Here is a 23542-nt window from a genome sequence, read left to right as displayed (position 1 = left end):
AATGATTATATATATTCTAATATTTTGAAAATTTATCAATTGAGAATTCTAATTTTTGTTCTATACCTACATTTTCAGGGTTATTGAACAAAAATACGAACGTTAGTAATGGGTAAAACTGTTTTCGGCCATCTTGGTTTTCAAAATGGCCGACAAAGAAATGTTTGAATTCTAATGTCTTGATAACTAATTGTTATATAATCCTTATTTTTGTTCTAAACCTATATTTTTAGGTTAAAAACGGTTGTCAGACATTAAGCATACCAACATGGCCGTCCTAGATATACTTAAGGTTCATGTAAAGGCTTTAAACAGTAATATTTTGCAAGCCTAAAACTCATTACTGTGCTGCAATTGAACTAAACTAACTTCATTAACTGTTGGTATGTACCCTTGCTAACTGTCAGTCTTACTGTTGATATGTAATTTGTGAAGCTGCTTGTAAAATTCAGTAAAATATGAGAAAAATGTATATTTCTGGAGAAGAAATAGAACTCGTGTGGATTGCATTGATGGAACCAAATAATCATGCCATCGTGTTCAGTTGTGAATATGCCAGGTACTCCAACAGTTTGTTTGGCAAAATCGGACCAGCAAATAGCGCAGGAGCTTCACTGGTTAAAGCCTTTACATGAACCTTAAGTTGTAATACCTTAAAAATACTCTTCTCTGAGCTCTGCTGCTAATATTATAAACTCTTCTCGCTGAGTCTTTGTTTGACCATGGTCAATACAAACATTTTGTACTCCTCTTGTTCTGTTTCACGTAGTTTTGCTAGTCTCTTTTTTGGTTCTCCATGGCGGATTTCTAACAAAGTTTCTATTTTGGGGTTTCTGATGATCTTAGCGAAACTCCAATAGGTCGTGAAGTTTCGGCAGTGACCTCCAGTTAATGCGTTGTCTTGCGTGTGTTAAGTGCGATGTGCGTGTTCTGGGAGGCTGCGGTATATTGTTGTTGTGTCTTCTTTTATCGTGGTACTCTTGATTTTTTTATAGAGCTATTTCACTGAAGCATGCCACCCAAGACACCATGCAACACAACCCACAAAGAAATCATTGGAAGGTTACAGATCCCTGTGTGAGAAATCATTGGAAGGTTATAGATCCTTGTATGCATTGGAAGGTTACAGATCCCTGTGTGAGAAATCATTGGAAGGTTACAGATCCATGTGTGAGAAATCATTAGACTGTTACAAATTCAATAACCAAGATGGCTGCCAATTGACATGACCTCTTATTGAAGATTTCAGAACGTGATAAGGTTTTTCACAAACAATGGATAAAAGGCGATTTGAGAAGCCCATTAAGTAAGTAAAACCATAGCGTAAAACATGTGTAAATATAGTTTAATTCATATCTCTGTAGATGATATTTATCTCCATAAACTTTGGCAATAATTAACATAATCATTAACGATTCTTCTGACATTACATTTAACACTTCAATAAATGATCAGGTTTGTGAGTTAGTAATATACCCTATAGCCGGTTATTTTCGCGGGGATGATATTTTTGCGGTTTCGCGATCGCGAACATTTGATCCGCGAAATAATGAGAAATGGTTGAATAATATATACCTTTAAAATCCGTATCGGGGAAATTTAATCGCTAAAATAGGATTTTCTCGTTTTTAGATCAAATCGCGAAAATTTTGGTTCGCGAAAATAACTGGCTACACGGTTAAATACAGATCGGAGCTGGTTTAATGGACAAGATATTTACCTGACGAAATGACCATATAAATAATTATACATTTACACAATGGGTTTGTGTCAATTTCACGGAATGATTGTTAACACTGTATAGAGTATCCTTTATACTCCAGAGGTTAAAATCACTGTCGTCATATCCACCCCTGAAAACTGAAGGCTCTGTATGTGACAACGGATGAGCAGGCAGATTAATCCTCTGATGTACATCAAAAGAATCAAATAATGGTACATTTTACGACTTTTAAGTTGTACATCGTTCTCTGTAAATCTTCAAAGGAAGACTCTGCAGGCATGTGATTGGTCAAGTTTTTTTTACCTGAACTGCCTTCAATTCTTGCTATAATACAATATGTATTCAAATTACTCATTAAATATCTTAACTCTGACTGTTCTTAATGCTAACAACGAAACTACATTTATTTAATCAATTCAATGAATGCAGATTAACGAAATAATTGTTAGTTTGACATCAAACATTACCATTTTTTTTATATGAGTTTTAGATAAAATGTTGAATGTAATTATAAACAATCAATATAAAATTTTGAAACATTTTCTGGATTTTTTCCATGAACATAGCATAATTTCATTTCAGTAATCTGGTCCAGAGTAATATAAAATGAAGGTCAATATGGTAAAAACATTCAACACCATGAAGTGATCCATCCATTAATTTTACACTTTAAAACATCTGCTGGCTATATGCAGGGAGACCCGAGTTCACAACATATCCTGAATCTTTCAAGATGCTGCACCGCTGACAAATAGTAATGTTTCTCTATCAAAAAACAAAGAGCAGAAAAATTTGTATTTTTCTTTAGTTACAAAAGTTACTTACTTTACACTATTACCAACATTGAAATGTTTGAGCTTTTCATTTTACTTAAATATTAAAAATATTTGATTGCATCCTGAAAGAATTCTGTGGCACTATGTCTTATATGGAAGTATAATGTGAATGCATTAAAAGCAAAATAATTTATCTTATATTATTTTTGGTGTTAATTAGATATATATATATATATATATGATTAAACACCAAAAATTGTTAAAAATGGTGAGTATCGATTATGCTCTGTCAGCGGTGGAGCATCTTTAATTATACATGTATACATTCAATATGATTGTGGTACATCTGACAATAAATTAATTCACTCACACAAAGTCATATATTTGGTCCCATGAAGTTTCCACAAAGCATGATTTTGCTTCATACCCAATTCAGACTGCACCGTTTTTCCATCAAATAAGAGTCAATCATTGTCAATACAGAGTGGCACATCATTAATCGTCCCAGTCATCATCATCATCGTGATCTTCCGTATCCTCTCCCTGTGGTTTCGGAGGGGGAGGAATCATGGAGGATATCTTATCCATAGCCCCACCGCTGCCACCACTGGATTTGGGCTCGGACTTGTCCCCACCGCTAGACGTTTTCTCCCCAGAGATACCCTTCCGCCTCATCTGTAGCCTACTGAAGAGGTCAGACATCAGGTCACCTCCTCCTCCCCCACCACCTCCTTTGTCTTCCTTTTCTTCCTTCTGTTTCTTCTTTTTCTCCACCTTTCTATCCTTTCCACTCTTCAATCCTGCACTCCTGGACCCGCCAGCTTTCCTAATGGCGTCCATAAGATTAGACCGGCTATCACCAGCATTAGCCACAACTTCTGGAACTCCCTCGGGAACAGCACTGGGTGGGCCAGCAGGGGCTTCCGCTGGGGGAGGAGGAGGTGGTGGAGGTGGAGGTGCCCCTGGGGGAGGAGGAGCTGGAGGTCCTGGGGGAGGAGGAGGTGGGGCAGGTGGTGGAGGCCCAGCTGGGGGTGGGGGTGGAGGAGGAGCACTGGTTTCACCTGGAGGTGGGGGCATATCTGTGACATTTGGAACTTCAGCCTCTGGTACAACAGATGGGAGGTCCGGCATATTTCCTGTAACTGATGGTGCTATGGAAGGTATCTGGTCAGCAATGTAGCACAAGTCATCAGCAACACCTGTAATAGGCAGATATATATCAGTTAGCACAGCAAACAATGAAGGCAACAACTCAGGGTTAAAGCAAATTGTAAGACCTTAATCATGATCATGAAAAGGCTGTTGTTAATCTCAAAAAATTCTGTATACTAACCTGGAAGATCAGGTAATTAGGAGGATGGGACAATAATTATAAGAACACTGTATACTAACCTGGAAGGTCGGGTAAGAAGGATGGGACAATAAGAACACTGTATACTAACCTGGAAGGTCAGGTAAGGAGGATGGGACAATGAGAACACTTTATACTAACCTGGAAGGTCAGGTAAGGAGGAGGGGACAATAAGAACACTGCATTGTAACCTGGAAGGTCAGGTAAGGAGGATAGGACAATAAGAATACTGTTTACTAACCTGGAAGGTCAGGTAAGGAGGAGGGGACAATAAGAACACTGCATTGTAACCTAAAAGGTCAGGTAGGGAGGATGGGACAATAAGAACACTGTATACTAACCTGGAAGGTCAGGTAAGGAGGATGGGACGATAAGAACACTGTATACTAACCTGGAAGGTCAGGTAAGGAGGATAGGACAATAAGAATACTGTATACTAACCTAAAAGGTCAGGTAGGGAGGATGGGACAATAAGAACACTTTATACTAACCTGGAAGGTCAGGTAAGGAGGAGGGGACAATAAGAACACTGTATACTAACCTGGAAGGTCAGGTAAGGAGGATGGGACAATAAAAACACTGTATACTAACCTGGAAGGCCAGGTAAGGAGGATGGGACAATAAAAACACTGTATACTAACCTGGAAGGTCAGGTAAGGAGGATGGGACAATAAGAACACTGTATACTAACCTGGAAGGCCAGGTAAGGAGGAGGGGACAATAAAAACACTGTATACTAACCTGGAAGGTCAGGTAAGGAGGAGGGGACAATAAGAACACTGTATACTAACCTGGAAGGTCAGGTAAGGAGGATGGGACAATAAGAACACTGTATACTAACCTGGAAGGTCAGGTAAGGAGGATGGGACGATAAGAACACTGTATACTAACCTGGAAGGTCAGGTAAGGAGGAGGGGACAATAAGAACACTGTATACTAACCTGGAAGGTCAGGTAAGGAGGATAGGACAATAAGAACACTGTTTACTAACCTGGAAGGTCAGGTAAGGAGGATAGGACAATAAGAACACTGTATACTAACCTGGAAGGTCAGGTAAGGAGGATGGGACAATAAGATCACTTTATACTAACCTGGAAGGTCAGGTAAGGAGGAGGGGACAATAAGAACACTGTATACTAACCTGGAAGGTCAGGTAAGGAGGATGGGACAATAAGAACACTTTATACTAACCTGGAAGGTCAGGTAAGGAGGATGGGACAATAAGAACACTGTATACTAACCTGGAAGGCCAGGTAAGGAGGATAGGACAATAAGAACACTGTATACTAACCTGGAAGGTCAGGTAAGGAGGAGGGGACAATAAGAACACTGTATACTAACCTGGAAGGCCAGGTAAGGAGGAGGGGACAATAAAAACACTGTATAATAACCTGGAAGGCCAGGTAAGGAGGATGGGACAATAAGAACACTGTATACTAACCTGGAAGGTCAGGTAAGGAGGATAGGACAATAAGAATACTGTTTACTAACCTGGAAGGTCAGGTAAGGAGGAGGGGACAATAAGAACACTGTATACTAACCTGGAAGGTCAGGTAAGGAGGAGGGGACAATAAGAACACTTTATACTAACCTGGAAGGCCAGGTAAGGAGGATGGAACAATAAGAACACTGTATACTAGCCTGGAAGGTCATGTAAGGAGGATGGGACAATAAGAACACTGTATACTAACCTGGAAGGCCAGGTAAGGAGGATGGAACAATAAGAACACTGTATACTAGCCTGGAAGGTCATGTAAGGAGGATGGGACAATAAGAACACTGTATACTAACCTGGAAGGTCAGGTAAGGAGGATGGGACAATAAGAATACTGTATACTAACCTGGAAGGCCAGGTTAGGAGGAGGGGACAATAAGAACACTGTTTACTAACCTGGAAGGTCAGGTAAGGAGGATTGGACAATAAGAACACTGTATACTAACCTGGAAGGTCAGGTAAGGAGGAGGGGACAATAAGAACACTGTATACTAACCTGGAAGGTCAGGTAAGGAGGATAGGACAATAAAAACACTGTATACTAACCTGGAAGGCCAGGTAAGGAGGAGGGGACAATAAGAACACTGTATACTAACCTGGAAGGTCAGGTAAGGAGGATAGGACAATAAGAACACTGTATACTAACCTGGAAGGCCAGGTAAGGAGGAGGGGACAATAAGAACACTGTTTACTAACCTGGAAGGTCAGGTAAGGAGGAGGGGACAATAAGAACACTGTATACTAACCTGGAAGGTCAGGTAAGGAGGAGGGTACAATAAGAACACTGTATACTAACCTGGAAGGTCAGGTAAGGAGGATAGGACAATAAGAACACTGTATACTAACCTGGAAGGTCAGGTAAGGAGGATGGGACAATAAGAACACTGTATACTAACCTGGAAGGTCAGGTAAGGAGGATGGGACAATAAGAACACTGTATACTAACCTGGAAGGCCAGGTAAGGAGGATTGGACAATAAGAACACTGTATACTAACCTGGAAGGTCAGGTAAGGAGGATGGGACAATAAGACACTGTATACTAACCTGGAAGGCCAGGTAAGGAGGATGGGACAATAAGAACACTGTATACTAACCTGGAAGGCCAGGTAAGGAGGAGGGGACAATAAGAACACTGTTTACTAACCTGGAAGTTCAGGTAAGGAGGAGGGTACAATAAGAACACTGTATACCTAACCTGGAAGGCCAGGTAAGGAGGAGGGGACAATAAGAACACTGTATACTAACCTGGAAGGTCAGGTAAGGAGGAGGGGACAATAAGAACACTGTATACTAACCTGGAAGGCCAGGTAAGGAGGAGGGGACAATAAGAACACTGTATACTAACCTGGAAGGCCAGGTAAGGAGGATGGGACAATAAGAACACTGTATACTAACTAACCTGGAAGGCCAGGTAAGGAGGAGGGGACAATAAGAACACTGTTTACTAACCTGGAAGGCCAGGTAAGGAGGATGGGACAATAAGAACACTGTATACTAACCTGGAAGGCCAGGTAAGGAGGAGGGGACAATAAGAACACTGTTTACTAACCTGGAAGGTCAGGTAAGGAGGAGGGGACAATAAGAACACTGTATACTAACCTGGAAGGTCAGGTAAGGAGGATAGGACAATAAGAACACTGTATACTAACCTGGAAGGTCAGGTAAGGAGGAGGGGACAATAAGAACACTGTATACTAACCTGGAAGGTCAGGTAAGGAGGAGGGGACAATAAGAACACTGTATACTAACCTGGAAGGTCATGTAAGGAGGAGGGGACAATAAGAACACTGTATACTAACCTGGAAGGTCAGGTAAGGAGGAGGGGACAATAAGAACACTGTATACTAACCTGGAAGGTCAGGTAAGGAGGAGGGGACAATAAGAACACTGTATACTAACCTGGAAGGTCAGGTAAGGAGGAGGGGACAATAAGAACACTGTATACTAACCTGGAAGGCCAGGTAAGGAGGAGGGGACAATAAGAACACTGTATACTAACCTGGAAGGCCAGGTAAGGAGGAGGGGGGACAATAAGAACACTATATACTAACCTGGAAGGCCAGGTAAGGAGGAGGGGACAATAAGAACACTGTATACTAACCTGGAAGGTCAGGTAAGGAGGAGGGGACAATAAGAACACTGTATACTAACCTGGAAGGCCAGGTAAGGAGGAGGGGACAATAAGAACACTGTATACTAACCTGGAAGGTCATGTAAGGAGGAGGGGACAATAAGAACACTGTATACTAACCTGGAAGGTCATGTAAGGAGGATGGGACAATAAGAACACTGTATACTAACCTGGAAGGTCAGGTAAGGAGGAGGGGACAATAAGAACACTGTATACTAACCTGGAAGGTCAGGTAAGGAGGATGGGACAATAAGAACACTGTATACTAACCTGGAAGGTCAGGTAAGGAGGAGGGGACAATAAGAACACTGTATACTAACCTGGAAGGTCAGGTAAGGAGGAAGGGACAATAAGAACACTGTATACTAACCTGGAAGGTCAGGTAAGGAGGATGGGACAATAAGAACACTGTATACTAACCTGGAAGGCCAGGTAAGGAGGATGGGACAATAAGAACACTGTATACTAACCTGGAAGGTCAGGTAAGGAGGATGGGACAATAAGAACACTGTATACTAACCTGGAAGGTCAGGTAAGGAGGAGGGGACAATAAGAACACTGTATACTAACCTGGAAGGTCAGGTAAGGAGGATGGGACAATAAGAACACTGTATACTAACCTGGAAGGTCAGGTAAGGAGGAGGGGACAATAAGAACACTGTATACTAACCTGGAAGGCCAGGTAAGGAGGAGGGGACAATAAGAACACTGTATACTAACCTGGAAGGCCAGGTAAGGAGGAGGGGACAATAAGAACACTTTATACTAACCTGGAAGGTCAGGTAAGGAGGAAGGGACAATAAGAACACTGTATACTAACCTGGAAGGTCAGGTAAGGAGGATAGGACAATAAGAACACTGTATACTAACCTGGAAGGTCAGGTAAGGTGGAGGGGACAATAAGAACACTGTATACTAACCTGGAAGGTCAGGTAAGGAGGAAGGGACAATAAGAACACTGTATACTAACCTGGAAGGTCAGGTAAGGAGGATGGGACAATAAAAACACTGTATACTAACCTGGAAGGTCAGGTAAGGTGGAGGGGACAATAAGAACACTGTATACTAACCTGGAAGGCGAGGTAAGGAGGAGGGGACAATAAAAACACTGTATACTAACCTGGAAGGCCAGGTAAGGAGGATGGAACAATAAGAACACTGTTTACTAACCTGGAAGGCCAGGTAAGGAGGAGGGGACAATAAGAACACTGTATACTAACCTGGAAGGTCAGGTAAGGAGGATAGGACAATAAGAACACTGTATACTAACCTGGAAGGTCAGGTAAGGAGGAGGGGACAATAAGAACACTGTATACTAACCTGGAAGGTCAGGTAAGGAGGAGGGGACAATAAGATCACTTGATACTAACCTGGAAGGTCAGGTAAGGAGGATGGGACAATAAGAACACTGTATACTAACCTGGAAGGTCAGGTAAGGAGGATAGGACAATAAGAACACTGTATACTAACCTGGAAGGTCAGGTAAGGAGGATGGGACAATAAGAACACTGTATACTAACCTGGAAGGCCAGGTAAGGAGGATGGGACAATAAGAACACTGTATACTAACCTGGAAGGTCGGGTAAGGAGGAGGGGACAATAAGAACACTGTATACTAACCTGGAAGGTCAGGTAAGGAGGATAGGACAATAAGAACACTGTATACTAACCTGGAAGGTCAGGTAAGGAGGAGGGGACAATAAGAACACTTTATACTAACCTGGAAGGTCAGGTAAGGAGGATAGGACAATAAGAACACTGTATACTAACCTGGAAGGCCAGGTAAGGAGGAGGGGACAATAAGAACACTGTATACTAACCTGGAAGGTCAGGTAAGGAGGATAGGAAAATAAGAACACTGTATACTAGCCTGGAAGGTCAGGTAAGGAGGAGGGGACAATAAGAACACTGTTTACTAACCTGGAAGGTCAGGTAAGGAGGAGGGGACAATAAGAACACTTTATACTAACCTGGAAGGTCAGGTAAGGAGGATGGGACAATAAGAACACTGTATACTAACCTGGAAGGTCAGGTAAGGAGGAGGGGACAATAAGAACACTGTATACTAACCTGGAAGGTCAGGTAAGGAGGAGGGGACAATAAGAACACTGTATACTAACCTGGAAGGTCAGGTAAGGAGGATGGGACAATAAGAACACTGTTTACTAACCTGGAAGGTCAGGTAAGGAGGAGGGGACAATAAGAACACTGTATACTAACCTGGAAGGCCAGGTAAGGAGGATTGAACGATAAGAACACTGTATACTAACCTGGAAGGTCAGGTAAGGAGGATTGGACAATAAGAACACTGTTTACTAACCTGGAAGGCCAGGTAAGGAGGAGGGGACAATAAGAACACTGTATACTAACCTGGAAGGTCAGGTAAGGAGGATAGGAAAATAAGAACACTGTATACTAACCTGGAAGGTCAGGTAAGGAGGAGGGGACAATAAGAACACTATTTACTAACCTGGAAGGTCAGGTAAGGAGGAGGGGACAATAAGAACACTGTATACTAACCTGGAAGGTCAGGTAAGAAGGAGGGGACAATAAGAACACTTTATACTAACCTGGAAGGTCAGGTAGGGAGGATGGGACAATAAGAACACTTTATACTAACCTTGAAGGTCAGGTAAGAAGGAGGGGACAATAAGAACACTGTATACTAACCTGGAAGGTCAGGTAAGGAGGATAGGACAATAAGAACACTGTATACTAACCTGGAAGGTCAGGTAAGGAGGAGGGGACAATAAGAACACTGTATACTAACCTGGAAGGTCAGGTAAGGAGGAGGGGACAATAAGAACACTGTATACTAACCTGGAAGGCCAGGTAAGGAGGATTGGACGATAAGAACACTGTATACTAACCTGGAAGGCCAGGTAAGGAGGATTGGACGATAAGAACACTGTATACTAGCCTGGAAGGTCATGTAAGGAGGAGGGGACAATAAGAACACTGTATACTAACCTGGAAGTCCAGGTAAGGAGGATAGGACAATAAGAATACTGTATACTAACCTGGAAGGTCAGGTAAGGAGGAGGGGACAATAAGAACACTGTATACTAGCCTGGAAGGTCAGGTAAGGAGGATGGGACAATAAGAACACTTTATACTAACCTGGAAGGCCAGGTAAGGAGGAGGGGACAATAAGAACACTGCATACTAGCCTGGAAGGCCAGGATAGGAGGAGGGGACAATAAGAACACTGTTTACTAACCTGGAAGGTCAGGTAAGGAGGAGGGGACAATAAGAACACTTTATACTAACCTGGAAGGTCAGGTAAGGAGGATAGGACAATAAGAACACTGTATACTAACCTGGAAGGTCAGGTAAGGAGGATAGGACAATAAGAACACTGTATACTAACCTGGAAGGTCAGGTAAGGAGGATAGGACAATAAGAACACTGTATACTAACCTGGAAGGTCAGGTAAGGAGGATAGGACAATAAGAACACTGTATACTAGCCTGGAAGGTCAGGTAAGGAGGAGGGGACAATAAGAACACTGTTTACTAACCTGGAAGGTCAGGTAAGGAGGAGGGGACAATAAGAACACTGTATACTAACCTGGAAGGTCAGGTAAGGAGGATAGGACAATAAGAACACTGTATACTAACCTGGAAGGTCATGTAAGGAGGAGGGGACAATAAGAACACTTTATACTAACCTGGAAGGTCAGGTAAGGAGGAGGGGACAATAAGAACACTTTATACTAACCTGGAAGGTCAGGTAAGGAGGATGGGACAATAAGAACACTGTATACTAACCTGGAAGGCCAGGTAAGGAGGATGGGACAATAAGAACACTGTATACTAACCTGGAAGGTCAGGTAAGGAGGAGGGGACAATAAGAACACTGTATACTAACCTGGAAGGCCAGGTAAGGAGGATTGGACAATAAGAACACTGTATACTAACCTGGAAGTCCAGGTAAGGAGGATGGGACAATAAGAACACTGTATACTAACCTGGAAGGTCAGGTAAGGAGGATGGGACAATAAGAACACTGTATACTAACCTGGAAGGTCAGGTAAGGAGGATGGGACAATAAGAACACTGTATACTAACCTGGAAGGTCAGGTAAGGAGGATGGGACAATAAGAACACTGTATACTAACCTGGAAGGTCAGGTAAGGAGGATGGAACAATAAGAACACTGTATACTAACCTGGAAGGCCAGGTAAGGAGGAGGGGACAATAAGAACAATGTATACTAACCTGGAAGGTCAGGTAAGGAGGATAGGACAATAAGAACACTGTTTACTAACCTGGAAGGCCAGGTAAGGAGGAGGGGACAATAAGAACACTGTATACTAACCTGGAAGGCAATGTAAGGAGGATTGGACGATAAGAACACTGTATACTAACCTGGAAGGTCAGGTAAGGAGGAGGGGACAATAAGAACACTGTATACTAACCTGGAAGGCAATGTAAGGAGGAGGGGACAATAAGAACACTGTATACTAACCTGGAAGGCCAGGTAAGGAGGATTGGACGATAAGAACACTGTATACTAACCTGGAAGGTCAGGTAAGGAGGATGGGACAATAAGAACACTGTATACTAACCTGGAAGGTCAGGTAAGGAGGATGGGACAATAAGAACACTGTATACTAACCTGGAAGGTCAGGTAAGGAGGAGGGGACAATAAAAACACTGTATACTAACCTGGAAGGTCAGGTGAGGAGGATAGGACAATAAAAACACTGTATACTAACCTGGTTGGTCAGGTAAGGAGGATGGGACAATAAGAACACTGTATACTAACCTGGAAGGTCAGGTAAGGAGGATGGGACAATAAGAACACTGTATACAATCCTGGAAGGCCAGGTAAGGAGGATGGGACAATAAGAACACTGTATACTAACCTGGAAGGCCAGGTAAGGAGGATGGGACAATAAGAACACTGTATACTAACCTGGAAGGCCAGGTGAGGAGGATAGGACAATAAAAACACTGTATACTAACCTGGTTGGTCAGGTAAGGAGGATGGGACAATAAGAAGACTGTATACTAACCTGGAAGTCCAGGTAAGGAGGATGGGACGATAAGAACACTGTATACTAACCTGGAAGGTCAGGTAAGGAGGATGGGACAATAAGAACACTGTATACTAACCTGGAAGGCCAGGTAAGGAGGATGGGACAATAAGAACACTGTATACTAACCTGGAAGGCCAGGTAAGGAGGAGGGGACAATAAGAACACTGTATACTAACCTGGAAGGTCAGGTAAGGAGGATGGAACAATAAGAACACTGTATACTAACCTGGAAGGCCAGGTAAGGAGGATAGGACAATAAGAACACTGTATACTAACCTGGAAGGTCAGGTAAGGAGGATAGGACAATAAGAACACTGTTTACTAACCTGGAAGGCCAGGTAAGGAGGAGGGGACAATAAGAACACTGTATACTAACCTGGAAGGCAATGTAAGGAGGATTGGACGATAAGAACACTGTATACTAACCTGGAAGGTCAGGTAAGGAGGAGGGTACAATAAGAACACTGTATACTAACCTGGAAGGCAATGTAAGGAGGAGGGGACAATAAGAACACTGTATACTAACCTGGAAGGCCAGGTAAGGAGGATGGGACAATAAGAACACTGTATACTAACCTGGAAGGTCAGGTAAGGAGGATGGGACAATAAGAACACTGTATACTAACCTGGAAGGTCAGGTAAGGAGGATGGGACAATAAGAACACTGTATACTAACCTGGAAGGTCAGGTAAGGAGGAGGGGACAATAAAAACACTGTATACTAACCTGGAAGGTCAGGTGAGGAGGATAGGACAATAAAAACACTGTATACTAACCTGGTTGGTCAGGTAAGGAGGATGGGACAATAAGAACACTGTATACTAACCTGGAAGGTCAGGTAAGGAGGATGGGACAATAAGAACACTGTATACTAACCTGGAAGGTCAGGTAAGGAGGATAGGACAATAAGAACACTGTTTACTAACCTGGAAGGCCAGGTAAGGAGGATAGGACAATAAGAACACTTTATACTAACCTGGAAGGTCAGGTAAGGAGGAGGGGACAATAAGAACACTGTATACTAACCTGAAAGGCCAGGTAAGGAGGATGGGACAATAAGAACACTGTATACTAACCTGGAAGGCCAGGTAAGGAGGATTGGACAATAAGAACACTGTTTACTAACCTGGAAGGCCAGGTAAGGAGGATAGGACAATAAGAACACTGTATACTAACCTGGAAGGCCAGGTAAGGAGGATTGGACAATAAGAACACTGTATACTAACCTGGAAGGCCAGGTAAGGAGGATAGGACAATAAAAACACTGTATACTAACCTGGAAGGTCAGGTAAGGAGGATAGGACAATAAGAACACTGTATACTAACCTGGAAGGTCAGGTAAGGAGGATAGGACAATAAGAACACTGTTTACTAACCTGGAAGGCCAGGTAAGGAGGAGGGGACAATAAGAACACTGTATACTAACCTGGAAGGCCAGGTAAGGAGGAGGGGACAATAAGAACACTGTATACTAACCTGGAAGGCCAGGTAAGGAGGATTGGACAATAAGAATACTGTATACTAACCTGGAAGGTCAGGTAAGGAGGAGGGGACAATAAGAACACTGTATACTAACCTGGAAGGTCAGGTAAGGAGGAGGGGACAATAAGAACACTGTATACTAACCTGGAAGGCCAGGTAAGGAGGATTGGACAATAAGAACACTGTATACTAACCTGGAAGGTCAGGTAAGGAGGAGGGGACAATAAGAACACTGTATACTAACCTGGAAGGTCAGGTAAGGAGGATTGGACAATAAGAACACTGTATACTAACCTGGAAGGCCAGGTAAGGAGGAGGGGACAATAAGAACACTGTATACTAACCTGGAAGGTCAGGTAAGGAGGATAGGACAATAAGAACACTGTATACTAACCTGGAAGGTCGGGTAAGGAGGAGGGGACAATAAGAACACTGTATACTAACCTGGAAGGCAATGTAAGGAGGATTGGACAATAAGAACACTTTATACTAACCTGGAAGGTCAGGTAAGGAGGAGGGGACAATAAGAACACTGTATACTAACCTGGAAGGCAAGGTAAGGAGGATTGGACAATAAGAACACTGTATACTAACCTGGAAGGTCAGGTAAGGAGGATAGGACAATAAGAACACTGTATACTAACCTGGAAGGTCAGGTAAGGAGGAGGGGACAATAAGAACACTGTATACTAACCTTAAAGGTCAGGTAAGGAGGAGGGGACAATAACAACACTGTATACTAACCTGGAAGGCCAGGTAAGGAGGATTGGACAATAAGAACACTGTATACTAACCTGGAAGGTCAGGTAAGGAGGATAGGACAATAAGAACACTGTATACTAACCTGGAAGGTCAGGTAAGGAGGAGGGGACAATAAGAACACTGTATACTAACCTGGAAGGTCAGGTAAGGAGGATGGGACAATAAGAACACTGTATACTAACCTGGAAGGTCAGGTAAGGAGGAGGGGACAATAAGAACACTGTATACTAACCTGGAAGGTCAGGTAAGGAGGATGGGACAATAAGAACACTTTATACTAACCTGGAAGGTCAGGTAAGGAGGAGGGGACAATAAGAACACTTTATACTAACCTGGAAGGTCAGGTAAGGAGGAGGGGACAATAAGAACACTTTATACTAACCTGGAAGTCCAGGTAAGGAGGATGGGACGATAAGAACACTGTATACTAACCTGGAAGGCCAGGTAAGGAGGAGGGGACAATAAGAACACTGTATTCTAACCTGGAAGGTCAGGTAAGGAGGATGGAACAATAAGAACACTGTATACTAACCTGGAAGGCCAGGTAAGGAGGAGGGGACAATAAGAACACTGTATACTAACCTGGAAGGCAATGTTAGGAGGATTGGACAATAAGAACACTGTATACTAACCTGGAAGGTCAGGTAAGGAGGATGGGACAATAAGAACACTGTATACTAACCTGGAAGGCAATGTAAGGAGGAGGGGACAATAAGAACACTGTATACTAACCTGGAAGGCCAGGTAAGGAGGATTGGACGATAAGAACACTGTATACTAACCTGGAAGGTCAGGTAAGGAGGATGGGACAATAAGAACACTGTATACTAACCTGGAAGGTCAGGTAAGGAGGATGGGACGATAAGAACACTGTATACTAACCTGGAAGGTCAGGTAAGGAGGAGGGGACAATAAAAACACTGTATACTAACCTGGAAGGTCAGGTAAGGAGGATAGGACAATAAGAACACTGTATACTAACCTGGAAGGTCAGGTAAGGAGGATGGGACAATAAGAACACTGTATACTAACCTGGAAGGTCAGGTAAGGAGGATGGGACAATAAGAACACTGTATACTAACCTGGAAGGCAATGTAAGGAGGAGGGGACAATAAAAACACTGTATACTAACCTGGAAGGTCAGGTAAGGAGGATAGAACACTGTATACTAACCTGGAAGGTCAGGTAAGGAGGATGGGACAATAAGAACACTGTATACTAACCTGGAAGGCCAGGTAAGGAGGAGGGGACAAATAAGAACACTGTATACTAACCTGGAAGGTCAGGTAAGGAGGAGGGGACAATAAGAACACTGTATACTAACCTGGAAGGTCAGGTAAGGAGGAGGGGACAATAAGAACACTGTATACTAACCTGGAAGGTCAGGTAAGGAGGATGGGACGATAAGAACACTGTATACTAACCTGGAAGGCAATGTAAGGAGGAGGGGACAATAAGAACACTGTATACTAACCTGGAAGGTCAGGTAAGGAGGATGGGACAATAAAAACACTGTATACAACCTGGAAGGCCAGGTAAGGAGGAGGGGACAATAAGAACACTGTATACTAACCTGGAAGGTCAGGTAAGGAGGATGGGACAATAAGAACACTGTATACTAACCTGGAAGGCCAGGTAAGGAGGAGGGGACAATAAGAACACTGTATACTAACCTGGAAGGCCAGGTAAGGAGGAGGGGACAATAAGAACACTGTATACTAACCTGGAAGGTCAGGTAAGGAGGAGGGGACAATAAGAACACTGTATACTAACCTGGAAGGTCAGGTAAGGAGGAGGGGACAATAAGAACACTGTATACTAACCTGGAAGGTCAGGTAAGGAGGAGGGGACAATAAGAACACTGTATACTAACCTGGAAGGTCAGGTAAGGAGGAGGGGACAATAAGAACACTGTATACTAACCTGGAAGGTCAGGTAAGGAGGATGGGACGATAAGAACACTGTATACTAACCTGGAAGGCAATGTAAGGAGGAGGGGACAATAAGAACACTGTATACTAACCTGGAAGGTCAGGTAAGGAGGATGGGACAATAAGAACACTGTATACTAACCTGGAAGGTCAGGTAAGGAGGAGGGGACAATAAGAACACTGTATACTAACCTGGAAGGTCGAGGTAAGGAGGATGGGACAATAAGAACACTGTATACTAACCTGGAAGGCCAGGTAAGGAGGAGGGGACAATAAGAACACTGTATACTAACCTGGAAGGCCAGGTAGGGAGGATAGGACAATAAGAACACTCTATACTAACCTGGAAGGCCAGGTAAGGAGGAGGGGACAATAAGAACACTGTATACTAACCTGGAAGGTCAGGTAAGGAGGAGGGGACAATAAGAACACTGTATACTAACCTGGAAGGTCAGGTAAGGAGGATGGGACAATAAGAACACTGTATACTAACCTGGAAGGTCAGGTAAGGAGGATGGGACGATAAGAACACTGTATACTAACCTGGAAGGTCAGGTAAGGAGGAGGGGACAATAAAAACACTGTATACTAACCTGGAAGGTCAGGTAAGGAGGATAGGACAATAAAAACACTGTATACTAACCTGGAAGGTCAGGTAAGGAGGATGGGACAATAAAAAACACTGTATACTAACCTGGAAGGTCAGGTAAGGAGGATGGGACAATAAGAACACTGTATACTAACCTGGAAGGCCAGGTAAGGAGGAGGGGACAATAAGAACACTGTATACTAACCTGGAAGGTCAGGTAAGGAGGATGGGACAATAAGAACACTGTATACTAACCTGGAAGGTCAGGTAAGGAGGAGGGGACAATAAGAACACTGTATACTAACCTGGAAGGTCAGGTAAGGAGGATGGGACAATAAGAACACTGTATACTAACCTGGAAGGCCAGGTAAGGAGGAGGGGACAATAAGAACACTGTATACTAACCTGGAAGGCCAGGTAAGGAGGATAGGACAATAAGAACACTGTATACTAACCTGGAAGGCCAGGTAAGGAGGAGGGGACAATAAGAACACTGTATACTAACCTGGAAGGTCAGGTAAGGAGGAGGGGACAATAAGAACACTGTATACTAACCTGGAAGGTCAGGTAAGGAGGAGGGGACAATAAGAACACTGTATACTAACCTGGAAGGTCAGGTAAGGAGGAGGGGACAATAAGAACACTGTATACTAACCTGGAAGGTCAGGTAAGGAGGAGGGGACAATAAGAACACTGTATACTAACCTGGAAGGTCAGGTAAGGAGGATGGGACAATAAGAACACTGTATACTAACCTGGAAGGTCAGGTAAGGAGGAGGGGACAATAAGAACACTGTATACTAACCTGGAAGGTCAGGTAAGGAGGATGGGACAATAAAAACACTGTATACTAACCTGGAAGGTCAGGTAAGGAGGAGGGGACAATAAGAACACTGTATACTAACCTGGAAGGTCAGGTAAGGAGGATGGGACAATAAGAACACTGTATACTAACCTGGAAGGCCAGGTAAGGAGGAGGGGACAATAAGAACACTGTATACTAACCTGGAAGGTCAGGTAAGGAGGATAGGACAATAAGAACACTGTATACTAACCTGGAAGGCCAGGTAAGGAGGAGGGGACAATAAGAACACTGTATACTAACCTGGAAGGTCAGGTAAGGAGGAGGGGACAATAAGAACACTGTATACTAACCTGGAAGGTCAGGTAAGGAGGAGGGGACAATAAGAACACTTTATACTAACCTGGAAGGTCAGGTAAGGAGGAGGGGACAATAAGAACACTGTATACTAACCTGGAACATCAGGTAAGGAGGAGGGGACAATAAGAACACTGTATACTAACCTGGAAGGTCAGGTAAGGAGGATGGGACGATAAGAACACTGTATACTAACCTGGAAGGCCAGGTAAGGAGGAGGGGACAATAAGAACACTGTATACTAACCTGGAAGGTCAGGTAAGGAGGAGGGGACAATAAGAACACTGTATACTAACCTGGAAGGTCAGGTAAGGAGGATAGGACAATAAGAACACTGTATACTAACCTGGAAGGTCAGGTAAGGAGGATGGGACGATAAGAACACTGTATACTAACCTGGAAGGCCAGGTAAGGAGGAGGGGACAATAAGAACACTGTATACTAACCTGGAAGGTCAGGTAAGGATGAGGGGGACAATAAGAACACTGTATACTAACCTGGAAGGACAGGTAAGGAGGATTGGACAATAAGAACACTGTATACTAACCTGGAAGGTCAGGTAAGGAGGATGGGACAATAAGAACACTGTATACTAACCTGGAAGGTCAGGTAAGGAGGAGGGGACAATAAGAACACTGTATACTAACCTGGAAGGTCAGGTAAGGAGGATGGGACAATAAGAACACTGTATACTAACCTGGAAGGCAATGTAAGGAGGAGGGGACAATAAGAACACTGTATACTAACCTGGAAGGTCAGGTAAGGAGGATAGGAAAATAAGAACACTGTATACTAACCTGGAAGTCAGGTAAGGAGGATAGGACAATAAGAACACTGTATACTAACCTGGAAGGTCAGGTAAGGAGGAAGGGACAATAAGAACACTGTATACTAACCTGGAAGGTCAGGTAAGGAGGAGGGGACAATAAGAACACTGTATACTAACCTGGAAGGCAATGTAAGGAGGAGGGGACAAATAAGAACACTGTATACTAACCTGGAAGGTCAGGTAAGGAGGATGAGACAATAAGAACACTGTATACTAACCTGGAAGGTCAGGTAAGGATGAGGGGACAATAAGAACACTGTATACTAACCTGGAAGGTCAGGTAAGGAGGAGGGGACAATAAGAACACTGTATACTAACCTGGAAGGTCAGGTAAGGAGGATGGGACGATAAGAACACTGTATACTAACCTGGAAGGCAATGTAAGGAGGAGGGGACAATAAGAACACTGTATACTAACCTGGAAGGTCAGGTAAGGAGGATAGGAAAATAAGAACACTGTATACTAACCTGGAAGGTCAGGTAAGGAGGAGGGGACAATAAGAACACTGTATACTAACCTGGAAGGTCAGGTAAGGAGGATGGGACGATAAGAACACTGTATACTAACCTGGAAGGCAATGTAAGGAGGAGGGGACAATAAGAACACTTTATACTAACCTGGAAGGTCAGGTAAGGAGGATGGGACGATAAGAACACTGTATACTAACCTGGAAGGCAATGTAAGGAGGAGGGGACAATAAGAACACTGTATACTAACCTGGAAGGTCAGGTAAGGAGGATAGGACAATAAGAACACTGTATACTAACCTGGAAGGTCAGGTAAGGAGGAGGGGACAATAAGATCACTTGATACTAACCTGGAAGGTCAGGTAAGGAGGATGGGACAATAAGAACACTGTATACTAACCTGGAAGGTCAGGTAAGGAGGATAGGACAATAAGAACACTGTATACTAACCTGGAAGGTCAGGTAAGGAGGAGGGGACAATAAGATCACTTGATACTAACCTGGAAGGTCAGGTAAGGAGGATGGGACAATAAGAACACTGTTACTAACCTGGAAGGTCAGGTAAGGAGGATAGGACAATAAGAACACTGTATACTAACCTGGAAGGTCAGGTAAGGAGGAAGGGACAATAAGATCACTTTATACTAACCTGGAAGGTCAGGTAAGGAGGATGAGAAAATAAGAACACTGTATACTAACCTGGAAGGTCAGGTAAGGAGGATGGAACAATAAGAACACTGTATACTAACCTGGAAGGTCAGGTAAGGAGTATGGAACAATAAGAACACTGTATACTAACCTGGAAGGTCAGGTAAGGAGGAAGGGACAGCAATTTCAGGTACATCCCCGAGGTGGGGAATATAGAAGTAGCTATCGGCCTGTTGGCGCTGTAGCTCCTCTCGTTGGGCGATTGTGAGGGGCGCCTCAGCTATTTCTTCCTCCTCCTCAATGGCTGTCCTGGTCTTTGTTATAACGCCCAAGGGATCCAACATCACATACTTTTTATACCTAGGCATAAATTACCCTGTATTAGGTTTGGCATGTATCAATGAATGTGTAGAAAATAGATCAAAGTAGTGAAAGTACTGAAATATAAAAAATAGGAAATGGGACGTGTACACTAGCTGCTTCTGTCTCAGAAAAACGAATAACATCTAAATGAAAATTTCTCCAATAACATATATTTTTCAAGTTTATGATGTCTTAAATGTAATGATATAGTAATTTCTATGAAATCTCATTGGTCCATAGCTAAATATTTTTCCTTTCAAACCTTGTTAAAAAATGTCGAAAAGGTACATGTAAGTTAAGCAACAGTGTTTTTCCTGCCTGAATACCTAATCCATACCCTAATTTTGGTCCCAATTAGTTCATTAAAGACAAATGATTGATTCTCCTGAGGACCCATTAATCTTAAAGTACTCATAAGATGCTTCTATTTATGTTTTATAATTTACATTGTGATGAGAATTTACATGCATTGGTAAAGATATTATAGCAGTACAGTTGTTAATACAAATGTAACAGTTATAATGTATTTACACCACACATAAACCAAAGCAAATGGTTTAAATAAAGAACTGAACTAAACTGATGAATTGAGGGGAAATGCTTGAAGACTATTTGCCAAAATTATATTAAAATGGGACTAATTCATGTACCATGTGATACCTGATAACGTTTGTGTGGGACAATAAAGTATCTCCAGTCGTGATGGAATGTAACTCTTTGTAATCTTCCCGCTTAGTTTAATTAAGTTAGCACAGGATATCATATCTTTCAGCATCATTCCATCACCAATAGACACCATAGCCCTGCACAAATGTTATCAGTTATCACTTGGTTGTCCCGTTTCTCAAAAACTGATATTTAAAATAATACATAAATACACCACGCTTAATCCGATTTGCGCCCTTCTAAGAAGAAGAGTCTTTTCAGAAGATCTTTGAGACTATAGACGGAAGTAAAAGCTACAAATCGTGTGACGGAAGATATATCGGGGAGGCAGAAGAGGGCAAATCAAGTTTGGCTCAAGAAAAACACTTCAGCAAAAAAAAAAAAAAAATGAAAATGAATAATCAACTAAAAGCAATGCAACATACAAGTTTTCTGAAGTGTTGAAGAGCAGTAGAGAACTAACAGACTCCACAGACTTTGGAAGTCCACCTAGTCCTTCCTGTTGTTTCTCCCCCTCCTTCTTCTTGATGTTCAGATGAACCATATAGAACTGAAGCTTATCCTTGAGAGCCTTATCGTCCAGAGTCTTGTGTTTCTGCTGTACGTGATAATGCGGCCGTTTGACGTGAGAAAGTCCATTGGTCGAGTTGGTGGGGAACAACATCTGGTGTTCCTCTGTTTGAGCTGCGGCTGGATATTTAGATGGGGCAAAGACTTTTGTGGCTTTATTACTCCCCTTGATTTTATCCACCTTGGCTTGAGCCAGACTCAGTCTATCATTGATCTTCTGCAGTCTTGATCGATTATCATTCACTCTCGTATTTATTCTTTGGAAGATTTCATTTGCAACCTTGTCAAGATAATCTAAAGAGTCTGCAATTTGGTGAACAGTTTCATCACGACGCAAATCCGGGGGAATTCCCGGGATATTGCACGACTGTAGCGACATCATTTCAGGCATTGGGTTTCCTTACAAATTGCACCAAATCTTTAACTCAACTGCAAATGAAAAAGGAGCAGAACTGCAAAATTTATACTACCATATTCGACCCAATAAGCTCCCATGTCCCTATAAGCGCCCCTCCTCCTTTTTGAGGCCTCAATTTCAATTACCCAGGTATAAATTAAAGACCAAGACTACACAAAACTATAGGTTTGCAGGGTTCTCGTTAAAAGCCGGTTGCCGGCAAAAACAGCCGTCTATTTCCTTGTTTACAACCGGCTATTTTTGTCAGAAATAAGTATTAGCCACCATAAGGGCCTGCTGCCCCCAGCCACCTATTATTAATTTTCAACCATCTATTAAAAAACTTTGTGAGAACCCTGGGTTTGCAATAATTTCATCCTATTAAGCACCTTTTCCCTTTTTCAATTTTTTTAAACGCCCTGGGCGTTTATTGGGTCGAATACGGTAATACATTATTTTGTAAATGAACCAACAAAGTGCCTTTAGTGGACTGACAAAAAATCTTTGGTCAAAATTCACATGTCTGCTAAAAGTTAAACTGACCATAAAATATATCACTGAATAAAAATTCTGACCGATTCCTGTGTACATGTTGTAGGTAGAAACAGGCGATCTGTCAGAATTAAGCCTGTAATTATGATCAGTTTTAGCAGACTAAATTCACATATATTCGAAGTTCTGACTGTACATGCATGTAATTCAATGTATCAAATGTACACATATTTTCAGTTTTAAATATATAAAAAATAATCATAGAATATCTTACTGTCAAAACATCAAGTACTTGTGTAATATTCACATATAAACTAACTAAATAGTGCGTCTACTGTACAATGAAACAAACAGTTCTATATAACCGTGATCGTCTCGTGATTATGATCATCAGCAGACACATGATCTCATGTCACACGTCCTACAGGTGAGCATATTATGATGATCATTTAGTGTACCTCAGAGCTCTTTTGGTGTTAATTTATCTTTTAAAATAAATGAATCTTACAGTATATCTTCCTCTCCGTCATTAACGAATATCCAGCGCCATGGGTAGACGTATAAATTCGTGATCAGTGAGTTGAGTACACACACACTTGTAAACACTGTCAGAGCTGGTGGGACGATATCACTTCCGCTTTAGGGAGAAGTCATTATTTTTGTCA

The 23542-nt window shown here is 42.4% G+C and overlaps 1 protein-coding gene across 1 annotated transcript; it reads right to left on the bottom strand.

Annotated features, from left to right (window-relative positions):
• Window positions 1-1328: 1328 nt before the first annotated feature.
• Window positions 1329-23537, bottom strand: LOC138336708 (WASH complex subunit 1-like). Its single transcript, XM_069286260.1, has 4 exons — window positions 23386-23537; window positions 21844-22417; window positions 20541-20749; window positions 1329-3698 (listed from the first exon to the last, which is right to left on the bottom strand). Exons 2-4 carry the CDS (start codon window positions 22377-22379, stop codon window positions 2995-2997), a joined length of 1449 nt encoding a protein of 482 aa, XP_069142361.1. The 5' UTR covers window positions 22380-22417; window positions 23386-23537; the 3' UTR covers window positions 1329-2994.
• Window positions 23538-23542: the final 5 nt, after the last annotated feature.

The sequence above is a fragment of the Argopecten irradians genome, chromosome 12, assembly GCF_041381155.1.
Source record: "Argopecten irradians isolate NY chromosome 12, Ai_NY, whole genome shotgun sequence".
Taxonomy (NCBI): domain Eukaryota; kingdom Metazoa; phylum Mollusca; class Bivalvia; order Pectinida; family Pectinidae; genus Argopecten; species Argopecten irradians.
This window is presented reverse-complemented; position numbering and strand designations above follow the sequence as displayed.